Below are 14,050 nucleotides of genomic sequence, written 5' to 3'. Positions count from 1 at the left end.
TCACTGTAAATTTCACTCTCGATAATAGTAGCATCCAGCTCTGGAACACACAGGGGCTTCACACTTTCTTATGAATACAATCTCCAGTTCTCAGGTTGCCATTTGAGACTCTTGCAGATACGGCCAATGGATTCCTCTTTTGGGTCTCTGCACTCACTTTCCTGCTTTGTCCCCATTGTTCCTTCTATCAGAAGTGCCCTCCCTCCGCTTTGGCCATTCCATGTCCCATCTGTCACTTCAAGCCAAGAGGGCAGAGATTTCCCTAGTTGTTTTTTCTCTCACATCCCAGTTTTGGAGTCAACATTTTCCCCTCAGCATTCCTTCCAAAGTATTTTGTCTTTATCTCCAGTTTAGTGCTTGTCATATTATAGCATGATTATTTCCAGAATTCTAGGTATTTTGTGTGTGCATGCATGTCATTGCCTTTCTTATTTCCTTAGAAAGTGGATAGAAGGGGTTGCACCAAATTCATCTTGGTGTTGTATTATCTTCATAGAACCCAATGTAATGATTCATGCGTAGAGGCATTAAATGATATTTATTATATGAATGAGCAAAGAATATGGAAGGGTGGACCAGATGCAAAAAAAAGAGGGAGCTAGGGAATACTGTGGCCAGGGGAGTGGGCGTGAGAGTATTATGGGCTAGATTATCTGAGGAATTGCAGTTCAGTGGGGAACGATGTTGACACTGAGAAACAGTGGAACTAAAGGGTGTGTGAGACTTAGAGGGGACAGTCATTTGCTCAGATGTTTGGCCATGCCCTCTCCTCCTGTTCGCTCCTTCCATTAACTCATTCGTAAATCAGTGGTCCTATGCTTTGCTTTATTAGAATTCATTACCTGGGAAACACATGAGAAACAATATCTTACTACAATGGACAGCCGTGCCCTTACCTTTGTTAAAACTAAAACGACAAATATTTGTCCTGAGACACTATCATGATAAAGAATTTAGGAAAATGACCTACTGACTAATCTCGGAAACCTGTTTCTCTTTATTTCCATTACTACTCCCAGGGTATCTTTAGATTTTTTTTTTCACCCCTTCCTGATGGCAAATACCATTGGTGTTTTGAGGGTGAGATGGGAGAGACTATAGCTGTTGAATTCCTTGTTTTATTTGCATATCTCCCACCTATTTAAAAGAACACATCTTAGCACACAAAGTATTTTTCCAGGTATAAAATCTTCTCTGGTTTCAACCCCCAGGCATAACAAGTCCTGTGTGCTTCCAGCACTGAGTCAGCCTATTTGCCATGGCTCTTATCATACTGAACTGTGACAGTATGCTCAATACACATTAGCCTAGGGATTTTGTCTTAACTAATTAAATCTGACCTATCAATATAGTGTCTGGATTCTACAGTCTCTTGAAAGAATTGTTGAGTGAATATATACAAGCATGAAGGAAAAAATAATATAGCAAAATAATCACTTTAGTTTGTTTGAAATTACTTGGCATCTCTCACCTTTGTATTTTTATTTATTATAGTTTTTGAGAATTGTCAAGGATTTTGGGATGTTTTGATTCTCTTAAATAACATGCAAAAATGCAATTTTATGAAGATTTAATGAGACAGTATCATTGCCAGCTGGTTTTAGGACTCAAGAAATTTAATAGAAAATTTGTAACATTGTCTTTAATTTGTTTAAATATTTATGAACATCACTTTTGAGAGAACATATCTGGATTTTTGTTTTATATAATTCATTTTAGTGTGGTTTCAATGGTTTGGTGGTTCAACTTGTTTTAACGGATTCTGCTAGAACTGTCTGTAAATGCTCTGGAATCTGAGTGGGAGTATTTTTGGATCTCATTTCCGCTCCTTCCAACTTCCAGGGCCCCAGATTAAATCAAAGTGTCTGCCATAAGGATCTTGGGACATTCAGGCCAGCAGTCCCCATCAGAGCTCATCGTCTTCTGATATGGAGTCTAGATAATCTGTGTCAACATACAGGAGAAATCCGGAGAACAAGCTGTCAGCCCAACCTGGGTCTGAGAAGAGCCCATTCTGGTCAGTGAAGAATATCTCCAGCCAGACTTCATCTTCTGGCTGCAGATAGATGACTGTGGACCCTGAAGCCACGTCATGGTTTCCTGTGTTGGCATCAAAGGTCTTTATCCGATACTGCCCATTGTGTACCAGCCCGATGGCCAGGTGCTTGTTTGCCAATGTGATATCATAAGAAAAATAATAGATCCCTGGGAAGGCACAGATGAACTTTCCTGTTGCAGGGTTGTAGTGCTCTCCCTCGTTGAAGAGGACTTTGTTAAATATAATTGGCAGCCTTTCTTCTGGGTAGCTGGTTGTGATGCCAACAGAAAAGGCAGATTTGAGCACGATGCTTCCACATCTACACACTCCAGGCAGCCCCGGGTCCCCTTGCTCTCCTCTGTCTCCTTTTGGTCCAGGAGGCCCAGGAGGCCCTACTTCTCCTTTCTCTCCCTCAGGTCCCATGGGTCCCTTCTTCCCAGTCTCTCCTTGGTCTCCTTTCTCTCCAGCAAGGCCCAGGGGTCCAGCCTTACCTCTCAAACCTTCAAAAAGAATTTAAAGTTTAGTTAATGGTTCCTATAAATATAGAGTCACAAACAACATGCCCACACACCCCAAGTTTGTCTTCTCAACTTTCAACAGTATACTACTGAATAATTCATATTTAAAAAAAAAAATCACTGATGTGCTGCAATGAAGACAGAAAAATTTCATCAAAATATCAAGAAATTTTTCCTGAATATATGAGAAATCATCTAAAACCTGACTAATTAAAAAAAGTTAACCATCATTTTGATGATGAATCACCCGCTGCTAAATTAGATACACACAGACACTCATCATTACTGGAGGAATTCAAAAGCATGATGATATTATTCCCCAGAGTGGGGTCATGCGGATAGGCAGGACAAGATGAATCCTAGAGGTTACTTAGTTATGTGCCCCGTTCAGCTTTTATCAGTATTATTAATAAAAAGTTAATTCAAGTTAGATTAGCTCATATTTGTTAAACATTTACAATGTCCCAGCTGCAATGCCTTACGTGCATGCGTCATCTGCTTTAAGTCTTGCAACAACTTTGTTAACTAGGAATTATTATCACTTCTAACTGTAGATGAAAAAACTGAGCCATGGAGAAGTTAGTTTGTTCGAAGGAACAGACTTAGTGAAGGATGGAGAGGTGATCTGAACTCCAGCCTGCCTAACTCTGGCACCTGAACATCTCTTGAGAGATGTGTAAATTGTGAGGTGCAACACAGAGAGGGCTCTTCAATATTTCATGATAACCAAACAACTGTGACTACCACCATGGTGTGGGAGTTTTTTTTGGTGGAGAAAACTGAGTCCCAGAGAGGGAAAGAAAGTTGCATCAGTAGCAAGACTAGGACTGGATATCGAGCATAATGATGTTCTCCCTTCATCAAAATGCCTTTTACTTTTGGGGCTGAAATTAAAAGGGAAAAAACTTGTTTTTTGACTCTACAGCTAAGTGGATGTATTATTTTAGTCAAGTCCTTTAATTTCTCTGGGTCTCCATATATGTAACAGGAAAGATGTAAGGGCTGTGAAAAGTAACAGTGACCTAAAAGTATAAAAACTGTCATTCAGTGCTATGGCCAAATCCATTTCATAAATAGCTTCTTGAAAAGTATCCAGATTATTGGTAATTTGTAATACATTTTTATAGTCAGAGGAAGTATATTATTGTTATACTATGTAATTTTACTCTTAACTATGTATCTGTTCTCTGGAATTTTATTTAGCTAAGGCTTTTATCTTGATAGTACTTTGATATCACTTACTTGGCTATTACACATACATCAGTTTATGAGTTTTAATTATTTTTTCAGTTATTTGGCAAATTTAGCAACAAAGTATTCTGGATAATACAAGTTTCAGGAGAATTAAAGCTATCCCCTTAAAACATCAAGTATTTTGTCTCAATCATTTGACAAAGAAGTTGTTTAGTAATTTATGATGCATAGAAAAATGCTAATAATGAATGCAACCCTTTTTTGGCAACATGGGGTTGCAAAGAGCTGGACACAACTTAGTGACTTGACAACAGCAACAACCGGATACAGCAGCAACAGCGCAGTCAGCATCGTTACTGATCACAGGGCTGTGCTCCAGCTCTAGATGACCGTTGCTGTTAAGTTTAAATTCTGTTGCAGGGAAAAGCCAATTCTGACTCCATGTTGGAACTGTTTCTCTGACTTGTTTTTTATTACTTTTCTTATTATAATCAAACATAACGGCCCATCTCAGAGAAGCCTGCCCAAGTGCCTTGTTAAGCACCCAGTCCATCTGTAGATGGCAGGAAGAAAGAAATTAACACATCCTCTGCCTGAGGCTTGCCATTCCAGGAGATATTTGCAAGATTAATGGCCTTTTTACTTTGTTTCCTCACCTTCCCTCATCTCTGATCTATAAGGGAACCTGAAATCCAGACCCCATAGATGGTTATTTTGAGACATTAGTCTAACATCTCCTCAATCAGCTGGCCTCCAAATAAAGTCATATTTCTTGCCTCAATACCTCATCTCCAATTCCTTGGCCTGTTGTACGGTAAGCAGAGCAAGCTTGGACTTGGTAACAATTCCACTAGCGCCAGCCAGAACAAACTAGTATTTATTTCTTGAAATAAGGCCCCGATAGTCTGATCTTTTGATGTTTGTTTCTGTTTGGTAGAAAAGGAATATGAATACTATTTTACTGTGAAATTAACTTTTGAATCAAGGACTACAGCTTACACATTGCTATTTTATTTTCAATAGGAGCTGTCTTTATACGTGACTTTGATGTATCATTAAAAAAACATTTTGGCCTCAGTAGCAATTTCTACCACTAAATTTCATTATGTACTAAAATTCCTCTGCCCCTATAACTTTGGGCAAGTCAGCTCTTGTCTGAATTTCAAATGCCACATTTGTACTATGAAAATATTGGATCTAAATCCACTCTAAACCCGGCGGGGAAAGTAGTAAACAGTGACTCAGTAGACCCGATAAGCTCTGGTTCAGCTGTGGATTAGTTGGGTGAGTGTGAAGAAGGGGCTTTATCTCTACAACTTTAGTTTCTCAGTCCTTGAAATGCAGGTTTTGGACTAGATTTCTTGATGTCTTATTCTCTTGACAATCTTAGAGACCAGACCATAAATACCAAGATGCAGTTTTACAATGCCATGAAAAGGTCTTTATAATCTCAACACTTGGATCTCTATAGTTATTGGATATTTTGAACTGCTGGGAGTTAGATAACCAGGGACTAGCTGTAATAATTTATAGTAACCCTTCCTGTGTGCTTGAAGGATTTGCCCTGTGATAAGGGCCAATTAATGAAGAATGGAATGAAGGGATAAATCACTCTCCCCTCCCTATTCAGTCAGACATATGCTGGGTAGAGAGGAGAATTATGGAGTGTTAGTCTCTGCTTAGATACTGAAACTTGGAGAGAATGGATTTCTTCTTGGTTCTCCATGAAGTGAGCTTATAAGGATTTTTTTCTTTAGCGCTATTTCTTTTTTCGATCCATCCACGCATCCACCCATGCACTCATCATACATTTATGTGCACATGCATATATCCATCTAAACCATCTAATACTGATTGATCATCCACTACATGCTAGGTGCTGTGCTGGGTCTGAGTGCCCTTGACTTGAATGACAACTGTCTTATCCCCAAGTTAGCTATTATGACATGTTACATTGTGATCTGCAAATATGGGTCATAACTAAGTTCATAAACATCCAAAGCAGTATAATAAAATAGAATGATCTCTTCACAAGGTGGTTCTAGTGTTTCCTCTGTCCATGGAATTTTGCAGGCAAGAATACTGGAGTATGTTGCCCTTTCCTCCTCCGGGGAATGTGATTTCACATTATATTAATTAAAAAAAAATATACTACCACAATAATTGCTATACACCAGTGAGGGAGACGGGCTTCCTTGGTGACTCAGATAGTCAATAATCTGCCTACAATGTAGAAGACCTGTCCCTTTGTCAGGAAGATCCTCTGGAGAAGGAAATGGCTACCCACTCCAGTATTCCTGCTTGGAGAATTCCATGGACAGAAGAGTCTGGTGGGCTATAGTCCATGGGGTCACAAAGAATCAGACATGACTGAGGGACTAACGCTTTCAGTTCACAGTGAGGGAGACATATTTTTATGGAAAGTTAATAATTTAAACTCTGTAATTTAGAGTAGGGAAGCTGGACAGAGCATATACTTGACCTTGCCAGGGGGCTGAGGTGGATGTGGTGGGGATAAATGGGAAGACATACACAGTATTAAAGAGGAAACAGGAAGCAGAAGCTCCCAGCCGAGTTGTGTCCAGTTCCAGACACATTAAAAGCTAATCCTCAAAGCCCCAGGGCTCTGTTCTTATTGTTTGTAAATGAGATGCGCCTTCACTGACCACACAGACATTCTTGCTTTTCTTAGCTGGTGTATATCCTTACCTATATGTATGTATACATTGGATTTAAATAAAACTGGGAAAGTCTTTTTACTTTTGGATATTGATTTTGTCTTTTGTAACATTATTATTGACTATGATTTTTGCTAATAAGGTTATGGTTGAAATTAAGTACTTAATGTAAAAATCACTGGTACAGTAAATTCTTAATTAATAGTGATGATGATGATGATGATATTGTAACCCTGTGCGCCCATTGGCCTGACCCACCCAGTGTTTGCTTATCAAGATGGCAGCAATGTTGTGTTTGTGTTCACATTCCCTAAAACGGGGTTCTCAACCAGGTACAATTCAGCACCCAGGGAAAACTGGCAATGCCAGGAGACATTTTTGGTTGTCACAACTGGTGAGGAATGCCCTGGCATCAAATGAGACGTGGCTAAATGTCATTCAATGCGTGAGATAGCCATCCCATGGCAACAATTATTTGGATCCAAATATTATTAGTGTGGAGGTTGAGGAACCTTGGTTTAGAATAATGTTGGACAGCAAGAGGTGTACAAAAATCTGTTGAATGAAAAACGCATGAATGGATGGATGAGTGAATGGATTGGTGAATATGGGGGTTACCTGATCTCATACATGGTTAAAATTGTAGCAATTGTTGTTGTTCAGTTGCTAAGTCATGTCTGATTCTTTGGGACCCCATGGACTGCAGCACACCAGACTCCCCTGTCCTCCACTATCTTCCAGAGTATGCTCAAAATTATATTCACTGAAGCGGTGATGTTATCTAACCACCTCATCCTCTGCTGCCTTCTTTGCCTTATGCCTTCAATCTTTCCCAGCATCAGGTTCTACTCAGTCACTCAGTCATGTCCAACTCTTTGCAATCCCCTGGACTGTAACCTGCCAAGCTTTCCTGTCCATGGAATTTTCCAGGCAAGAGTACTGGAGTAGGTTGTCACATCTCTTGCATCTCCTGCATTGCAGGCAGATTCTTTACCACTATGCCAGCTGGGAAGCCCCCAGGATCTAACTGCTAACATTCTATTTCAGAACCAGGGTCAATTACTAACATTCAATTAATTCTGAATGCATATCCATATCTTTAAATAGCACTACAATTACCTCATGAAACAGGTCATTTCTAGTTTATTATATGGCTTTAGATATTCACAAACGTAGCTATGACTAATATTCGCAGATCACAGTGTAATAGATAATAACAGCAAACATTTACAGAATGCTTATCACATGGCACTTATTCCTGAGCATTTTGTATGTATTATTTTTCTTAATCTTCACAATCACACTTACTAACTCCAATTTACCAAGAGAAAACTGAGATTCAAAGGTTTTTTTCTGCTCCAAGGATGCCAAGTTAGTAATTGAAAGAATCATATCTTTCTGACTCCATTGCATTTTTGTGTGACCACTACATTACCATTTCCAGACACAGTAAGCTAAAAAGGCCAGTAATATCTAACTATGATCACGGTGTTATTATAGAATTTCAAGCATATTCATGACACAGTACTGTGTTCACAGGTGTTACCAAATAGAAGACATTGAAAGATGACTCGAGAGCTCCAGATGAAAGTTTATCTGATGTTGAAACTTCACCTAAAGATACTTTATCTAGTGTTGATTAAGGGCCATAGATTCAGTAGCTGCTGATTTGCTAAATATTTTCTGCATAAGAAATTCAGCAATGAATTATTATCTAATCACTTGAATATATATATAAATATAAATATACATATATATAATGATATTGTTTCCCATAACATCAGTAAATCACATGCAGTGATTAGAGACATATTTCTTAGATCTATTGATTTTTTTCTTCCTATCTTTGTCCCACATTTTACACTTGGAAACTTGTTTTTCAGAGATTGATTCCATCCAAAACTTCCTTTTTTTATCATTAACACAGCCTCACTAGAATTTTAATTCGGTTTACTTTGAAGCATTGCAGAATCTGGCAAGCTTTATGAGCCAACTTATTTGTGGGAAGAAAAAAGTGACACTTACTGAAAGAGTAGGGGACAATTGTCTTGCTGTATGGAGCTGTAAGAAATCTCGATTTTTAGCTGCCGTCGGACGGGTGGGGGAGTGTCGAACTAAGAAAGACCAGCAAAGGCTACACAGTACTACTATCATTTCACCTGTTCGAGAAGTAAAATCTAGACGCCTTTTGTGTCTTTTTGAGGCTCTGAGGGCAGAGAGGATAGCCCCTGTGCTTCTGGCTCCTAATTCCTGCCCCTTGCTTCATCTGTCCGTCTCCTCCCCATACATCTGTCCGTCTCCTCCCCATACATCTGTCCGTCTCCTCCCCATACATCTGTCTGTCTCCTCCCCATACATCTGTCTGTCTGTCCATCCACGCCCCCTCTCACAGGCAGCCACTGTACCAGCCCAGAGGTCGTGGGGATCAGATGTTCCAGGTGAATTCATCTCTGCCAGGCGTTACCCTGCCCTTCCATCTTCCTTAACTTACTGAATCATCTGCCACTCTGCGTTCTCATTTATAAACGGGACCACGTCCCCTTGAAAGAGCTGTCATTAGGAAGCAGTGAGATTGCAGTTAGAGGGCTTAGAGCAACTGCAGCACAGCAAGGACTCAGTAAGTGGTTCCGATTAATGAAGGTGAGGTCGGGAAAGGACTGAAAGGGCGCTTCTCATTTGAAAAAGCAGCAAAGCCAGGGAGTCATCTTAAGGTGGGGGCGACAGAGGGGTTTTTACGGAACTTCATTCATTACCTGCGGCCCCCTTTTCACCTTTCTCTCCTTTCCTGCCGTCTCTACCATCTCGTCCTGGAAGGCCGATGCGACCATGGGGCCCGGGGGAACCATTCGCTCCAGGGGGGCCTGGAGGCCCAGGCAGGCCAGGAATGCTACAGATATACCTTGGGGAGTAGCTCTCTCCTTTGAACTGATTACTCCGCGGTTGTCCACTGGCGCAAATGGCAAAACTTGTAACATAGAGCAAGACAAACATCTTTGGCTCTGAAAGAGAAACACACGGACATCAGCGCACCCTCTTAGGTGGGGGTTTCAGGATAAAGGAACAGGAGAGTGGGCATTTTCAACAATTCACCCCAGGACCACCTCACCACGGGTGTCTAAATACTGTGTTTCCCCTCATAATTCCACTTGACGTTTATTAGCACCTTATTCCTTATTATAATTAAATTTATTTATCTTTAATTGAAGGATAATTGCTTTACTTTATTGTGCTGGTTTCTGCCAAACATCAACATGAATCAGCCATAGGGATACTTATGTTCCTTCTCTCTTGAACCTCCCTCCCACCTCCCTCCCCATCCCACCCCTCTAGATTGTTACAGACCCCAGTTTGAGTTCCCTGCGTCATACAGCAAATTCCCATTGGCTATCTATTTTACATATGGTACATATTACTCTTTTTATTAATAAGCTTTCTTGTAAAAGCACAATATTATCTTAAGTCAGAAGGAAGAAAAATGTATTTATTGAACAAAATTACTTGGTGGAATGCTTTTGTAAAATTCCTGGTGACTCAGAAAACATTGTCTGAATTAGCACATTACTGATAGCTCTCAGTTGGTGGAGATGAAACACTGATTTTTAAAATTCCAAAATAAATCACTTTGTTGCATTTTTTCCCTGCAGGAACTAATGATGGACTTTGAAAAATAATTTTTTTTTTTTTGCAAAAGTATGCATTTTTTTGGCTTCCCTGGTGGTTCTGTGGTAAAGAATCTCCCTGCCAAGCAGTAGACTTGGGTTCAATCCCCATGTTGGAAAGATCCCCTGGAGAAGGAAATAGCAACCCATTCAGTCTTCTTGGCTGGGAAATCCCATGGACCGAGGAGCCTGGTGGGTTACAATCCATGGGGTTGCAAAAGAGTTAGACACGACTGAGTGACTGAACAACAACATGCATTTTAAAAAAGAAAAAGAAATGCAAATGAATAAGATAAACATCAACATTATTCTCACCATGCAGAGATAATTACTGTTTATACTTTGATGTATATGTTCTTCTGGTCTTTTTTTTTTTTTTTTTCTGTACTATGATGAAAAGTGATATTATGACATTCCTGGGAGTCTTTAACTTTTTTTTCACTGAACAATATGTAAGGAGTATCTCCCCATGTCAAAAATTTTCATAACATTAAAAACATTTTTGCATTTGTCTCTATTGTCCTTTATGTACACCATTTCCCCTTAATCTTTGTTTCCAGGTTTTTTTTTTTTTTTTTGGGCCAGGATAAGCACCATGCTAGATAGACGTCTTTATATCTATTCTTTGTATGCATCCATGGTCATTATTTTAGAATTTATAGACTTTTTAAAGTAAGTGAAGGGAAGTGACATTTTCAGGAAAATCATGTTTTCCATTTGCTAATCATGTGTAATGCCAATTAGTGTTAATTGGAGTTCTTTGCATGTCCTGAGTGGGGGGTGTCTCAAACTTTAATTTAAAATCTACAGGATAGAATACTTTAGTGTCCCATTAAGCTGTTAGTATTGGGGCTCAATTAAATAGCTGAGTGAAATTAAACCATGCAAGTTGCCCTGTGCCCTGAGTGAAATAGGCAACAGGTCTCCTCAGCTCTGATCTAATAGGATTTTTTTTTCTTCACAGAGCCTGGATGCTGACAATGATGGATCATCTATTAGCATCACATTTGGCATATAGACGGAGTGGTGGGTAGTTAGGCTGGGGACAGTTGATTTTCTAGGCTATTGGCCTTAGGGCTGTCTGCCTCTTGGGTGGGAGAAGCATGCACGTGTTTTTGCAATGGTGTAAATGAGTTGTTTTTGCGTGGTTGGACCTGCGCTTTAATGAGAAATCTGTACAATGCTTGATGTCTATGCCTGGAATATACTTGTCCAAAGGAAATAATCATAGCTTGTGAGAAAAGCAATTGGATAGAGTTTCTTTATTTTTTGACAGCCACATCAGAAAATTAACCAGCACACTGTACCACTTTTATGGCACCCATGGGGAAATTGCAACATCTTGGAATCACATCCAGAAATTTGCCAGAGCCTAGGAATGACAAACTGAGAAAAACAGAGTGTACATGTGGTTCGAAATAAGTCTGATTCCTAGAAATCTTATTTAGTGAAAAACTGAAGCAACTTATCCAAATAAAGGCTCTGTATCCCTGACCAAATCTCCACGTTCCCAGTGCCCCTGCCCTTCATAAAAAAAAAAAAAAAAATGAAAGCGAATATTTTTGCTATGCTCTGTTTAGAGCACAAACTCAAAATTATTTATCCTATTACTTTACTGGAATTAAGGCACTTTCTGAAAACCCCAACAGATCAGATAAACATACCAGTCTTCACAAAGATGCCTCAGAAGATAGAAAATGGAAAGAATCTTTTTATCCAAACCTTTGTCAGTTAAAACAAAACATGGTTATTAAATTGCTACTTTCTTTTTCTTTGTAGAAAACTGATTAGAGGAAGCTTTGAGAAGGGATTTGAAAGAGAAGAACAGGTACTTATAAGGAAGCTTTTAATCAGACCTGGAATGAATTGTTGTAGCTGAGCCCAGCAGCTGGTCCTAGGAGGGACCTGAAATGATCTGAAGGGAAGATTCTTTGGGCAATGGCATCTCAGATCCTGATGGAGATGCTGAAACACATATGCCCATCATTGGGCAGTCAAAGACCACAGTCTTTGACATGTGGTCAAAGTTGAGGTTATGATGGATAGAGGGTGTAGACATTTTAAAGATGTGCTCAGAAGAAAGGATATTAATATTTCCTCAGTGGTGAAGAATCCTCTTGCCAGTGCAGGAGACCCAGGAGATGTAAGTTTGATCCCTGGGTCAGGAAGAACCTCTGGAGAAGATAATGGCAACCTGCTCCAGTATTTTTGCCTGAAAAGTCCCATCGACAGAGGAGACTGGTGGGCTACAGTTCATGGGGTCACAAAGAGTCAGACATGACCGAGTGACTAAACAACAGCAAAAACAACAAGCCAGACCATGGTGCTCAAAGGAAGGATAAATTAAAACTAAAACTGATGTAATTATTGAATAAATGATGGTCACTCATTGGCAAATGCACTGGAATATTGTTTGCACAATAGTCTAAATGCCTAAAGCATTCCCAGTTAGAATATTCTGAAAGGCCCTCAGAATGGTTATCCATTAAAAATCCTCATCAGAATTGAGGGATGAGGTATTGTGGTACCTGATGAATGATGATAACACAATGATGAGTGACTACTCAAGGCTTGGGACTTGAGTCATCAGGATAACAAGGGAATGTGGGTTATAATAGAAAACTACAGAGGCTCCCCTGGTGGCTCAGACCGTGAAGAACCTACCTGCAATGCAGGAGACCTGGCTTCAATCCCTAGGTCAGGAAGATCCCCCTGAAGAAGGGACTGGCTATTGACTCCAGTGTTCTTGCCTGGAGAATTCCGGAGACAAAGGAACCTGGTAGGCTACAGGTGCAGAGTCAGACTCCACTGAGTGACTAACACACACACACACACACACACACACACACACACACTGTGGGATCACCTTGTAATTGTCCTTCATTTAAAAGTCGAAAGCCTCGTGGCACAAGGTCTATATGTATCTGCCTGGTCCACCTTCCTTACCTCCCTGACCTCATCTTCTTCTACTCTCCTCCCCACTTCCCCAGCTTCAACCACAAACTGTATTGCTTGATGTTTCTCAAAGATACCAGGTATGCTCTGCCATAGGACCTTCACACTGTCTCTTCCCCTGTCTGGATCTCTCTCCTCCAGGACGCCTACATGTCTCATCTCCTCATCTGCTTCTGTCTTTGCTCAAATGCTTCCCTTTCATTGAAGACAACCCTATCCCCTTAATCTAATATCACAAACCATCTCCTACTCCCTGACCTGCCTCATGCTGCTCTAATATTTCTCTTGTCCATTGTTCTCATCATCCTCTAATTTATTAAATTATTCTTAAATATTCTTATTTTATTTATTATTAGCAATAGATTATTATATGAAATATTTTACTAAAATTTTTATTTATAAAAATATTTTAAATATCTCTTTTGATAGAATGCAAACTCCACGAGGGCAAGGATCTTTGCCTTAGCCACGGATGTCTAGAGTAGTGCTTGGCACAAAAGAATACTCAGGTTGAAGCAGAGGAGATTGTTTTGGGAGAGAGGTGTGATTTTGGGGGGAAAAAAGACTAGAGAAGAATTATAGAATATGAGAATATTACAAAAGGAAGAGGAAAGAGAGGACTTAAAGAACTATTCCTGGAGTCTGTGGGTTCCTTTCACAGTGTTTGAGAAATACAGATAAAGCACTTCAGTTCAGTTCAGTCGCTCAGTCGTGTCCAACTCTTTGCGACCCCATGAATCGCAGCACACCAGGCCTCCCTGTCTATCACCATCTCCGGGAGTTCACTCAAACTCACGTCCATCTAGTCGGTGATGACATCCAGCCATCTCATTCTCTGTCGTCCCCTTTTCCTCCTGCCCCCAATCCCTCCCAGCATCAGAGTCTTTTCCAATGAGTCAACTCTTCCCATCAGGTGGCCAAAGTACTGGAGTTTCAGCTTTAGCATCAGTCCTTCCAAAGAACACCCAGGGCTGATCTCCTTTAGAATGGACTGGTTGGATGTCCTTG

General features: G+C 40.1%; 1 protein-coding gene across 5 annotated transcripts in view; it reads right to left on the bottom strand.

Moving 5' to 3' along the window:
- Positions 1–537: 537 nt before the first annotated feature.
- C1QTNF7 (C1q and tumor necrosis factor related protein 7) overlaps positions 538–14,050 on the bottom strand; it is a 130,445-nt gene continuing 116,932 nt past the window's right edge. For 3 of the 5 annotated variants that reach the window (XM_010857280.1, XM_010857282.1, XM_010857281.1), the window contains exons 2-3: positions 9,182–9,427; positions 538–2,538 (exon numbers count right to left, since the gene is read on the bottom strand). In XM_010857280.1, the coding sequence (XP_010855582.1) occupies positions 1,907–2,538; positions 9,182–9,427 (878 nt within the window). In that variant the 3' untranslated portion in view covers positions 538–1,906. The remainder of the gene's footprint in view (positions 2,539–9,181; positions 9,428–14,050) is intronic. The other 2 variants (XM_010857283.1, XM_010857284.1) reach the window with 1 other exon arrangement.

The sequence above is a fragment of the Bison bison genome, unplaced genomic scaffold, assembly GCF_000754665.1.
Source record: "Bison bison bison isolate TAMUID 2011002044 unplaced genomic scaffold, Bison_UMD1.0 scf7180017864379, whole genome shotgun sequence".
Classification (NCBI taxonomy): Eukaryota; Metazoa; Chordata; class Mammalia; order Artiodactyla; family Bovidae; genus Bison; species Bison bison.
This window is presented reverse-complemented; position numbering and strand designations above follow the sequence as displayed.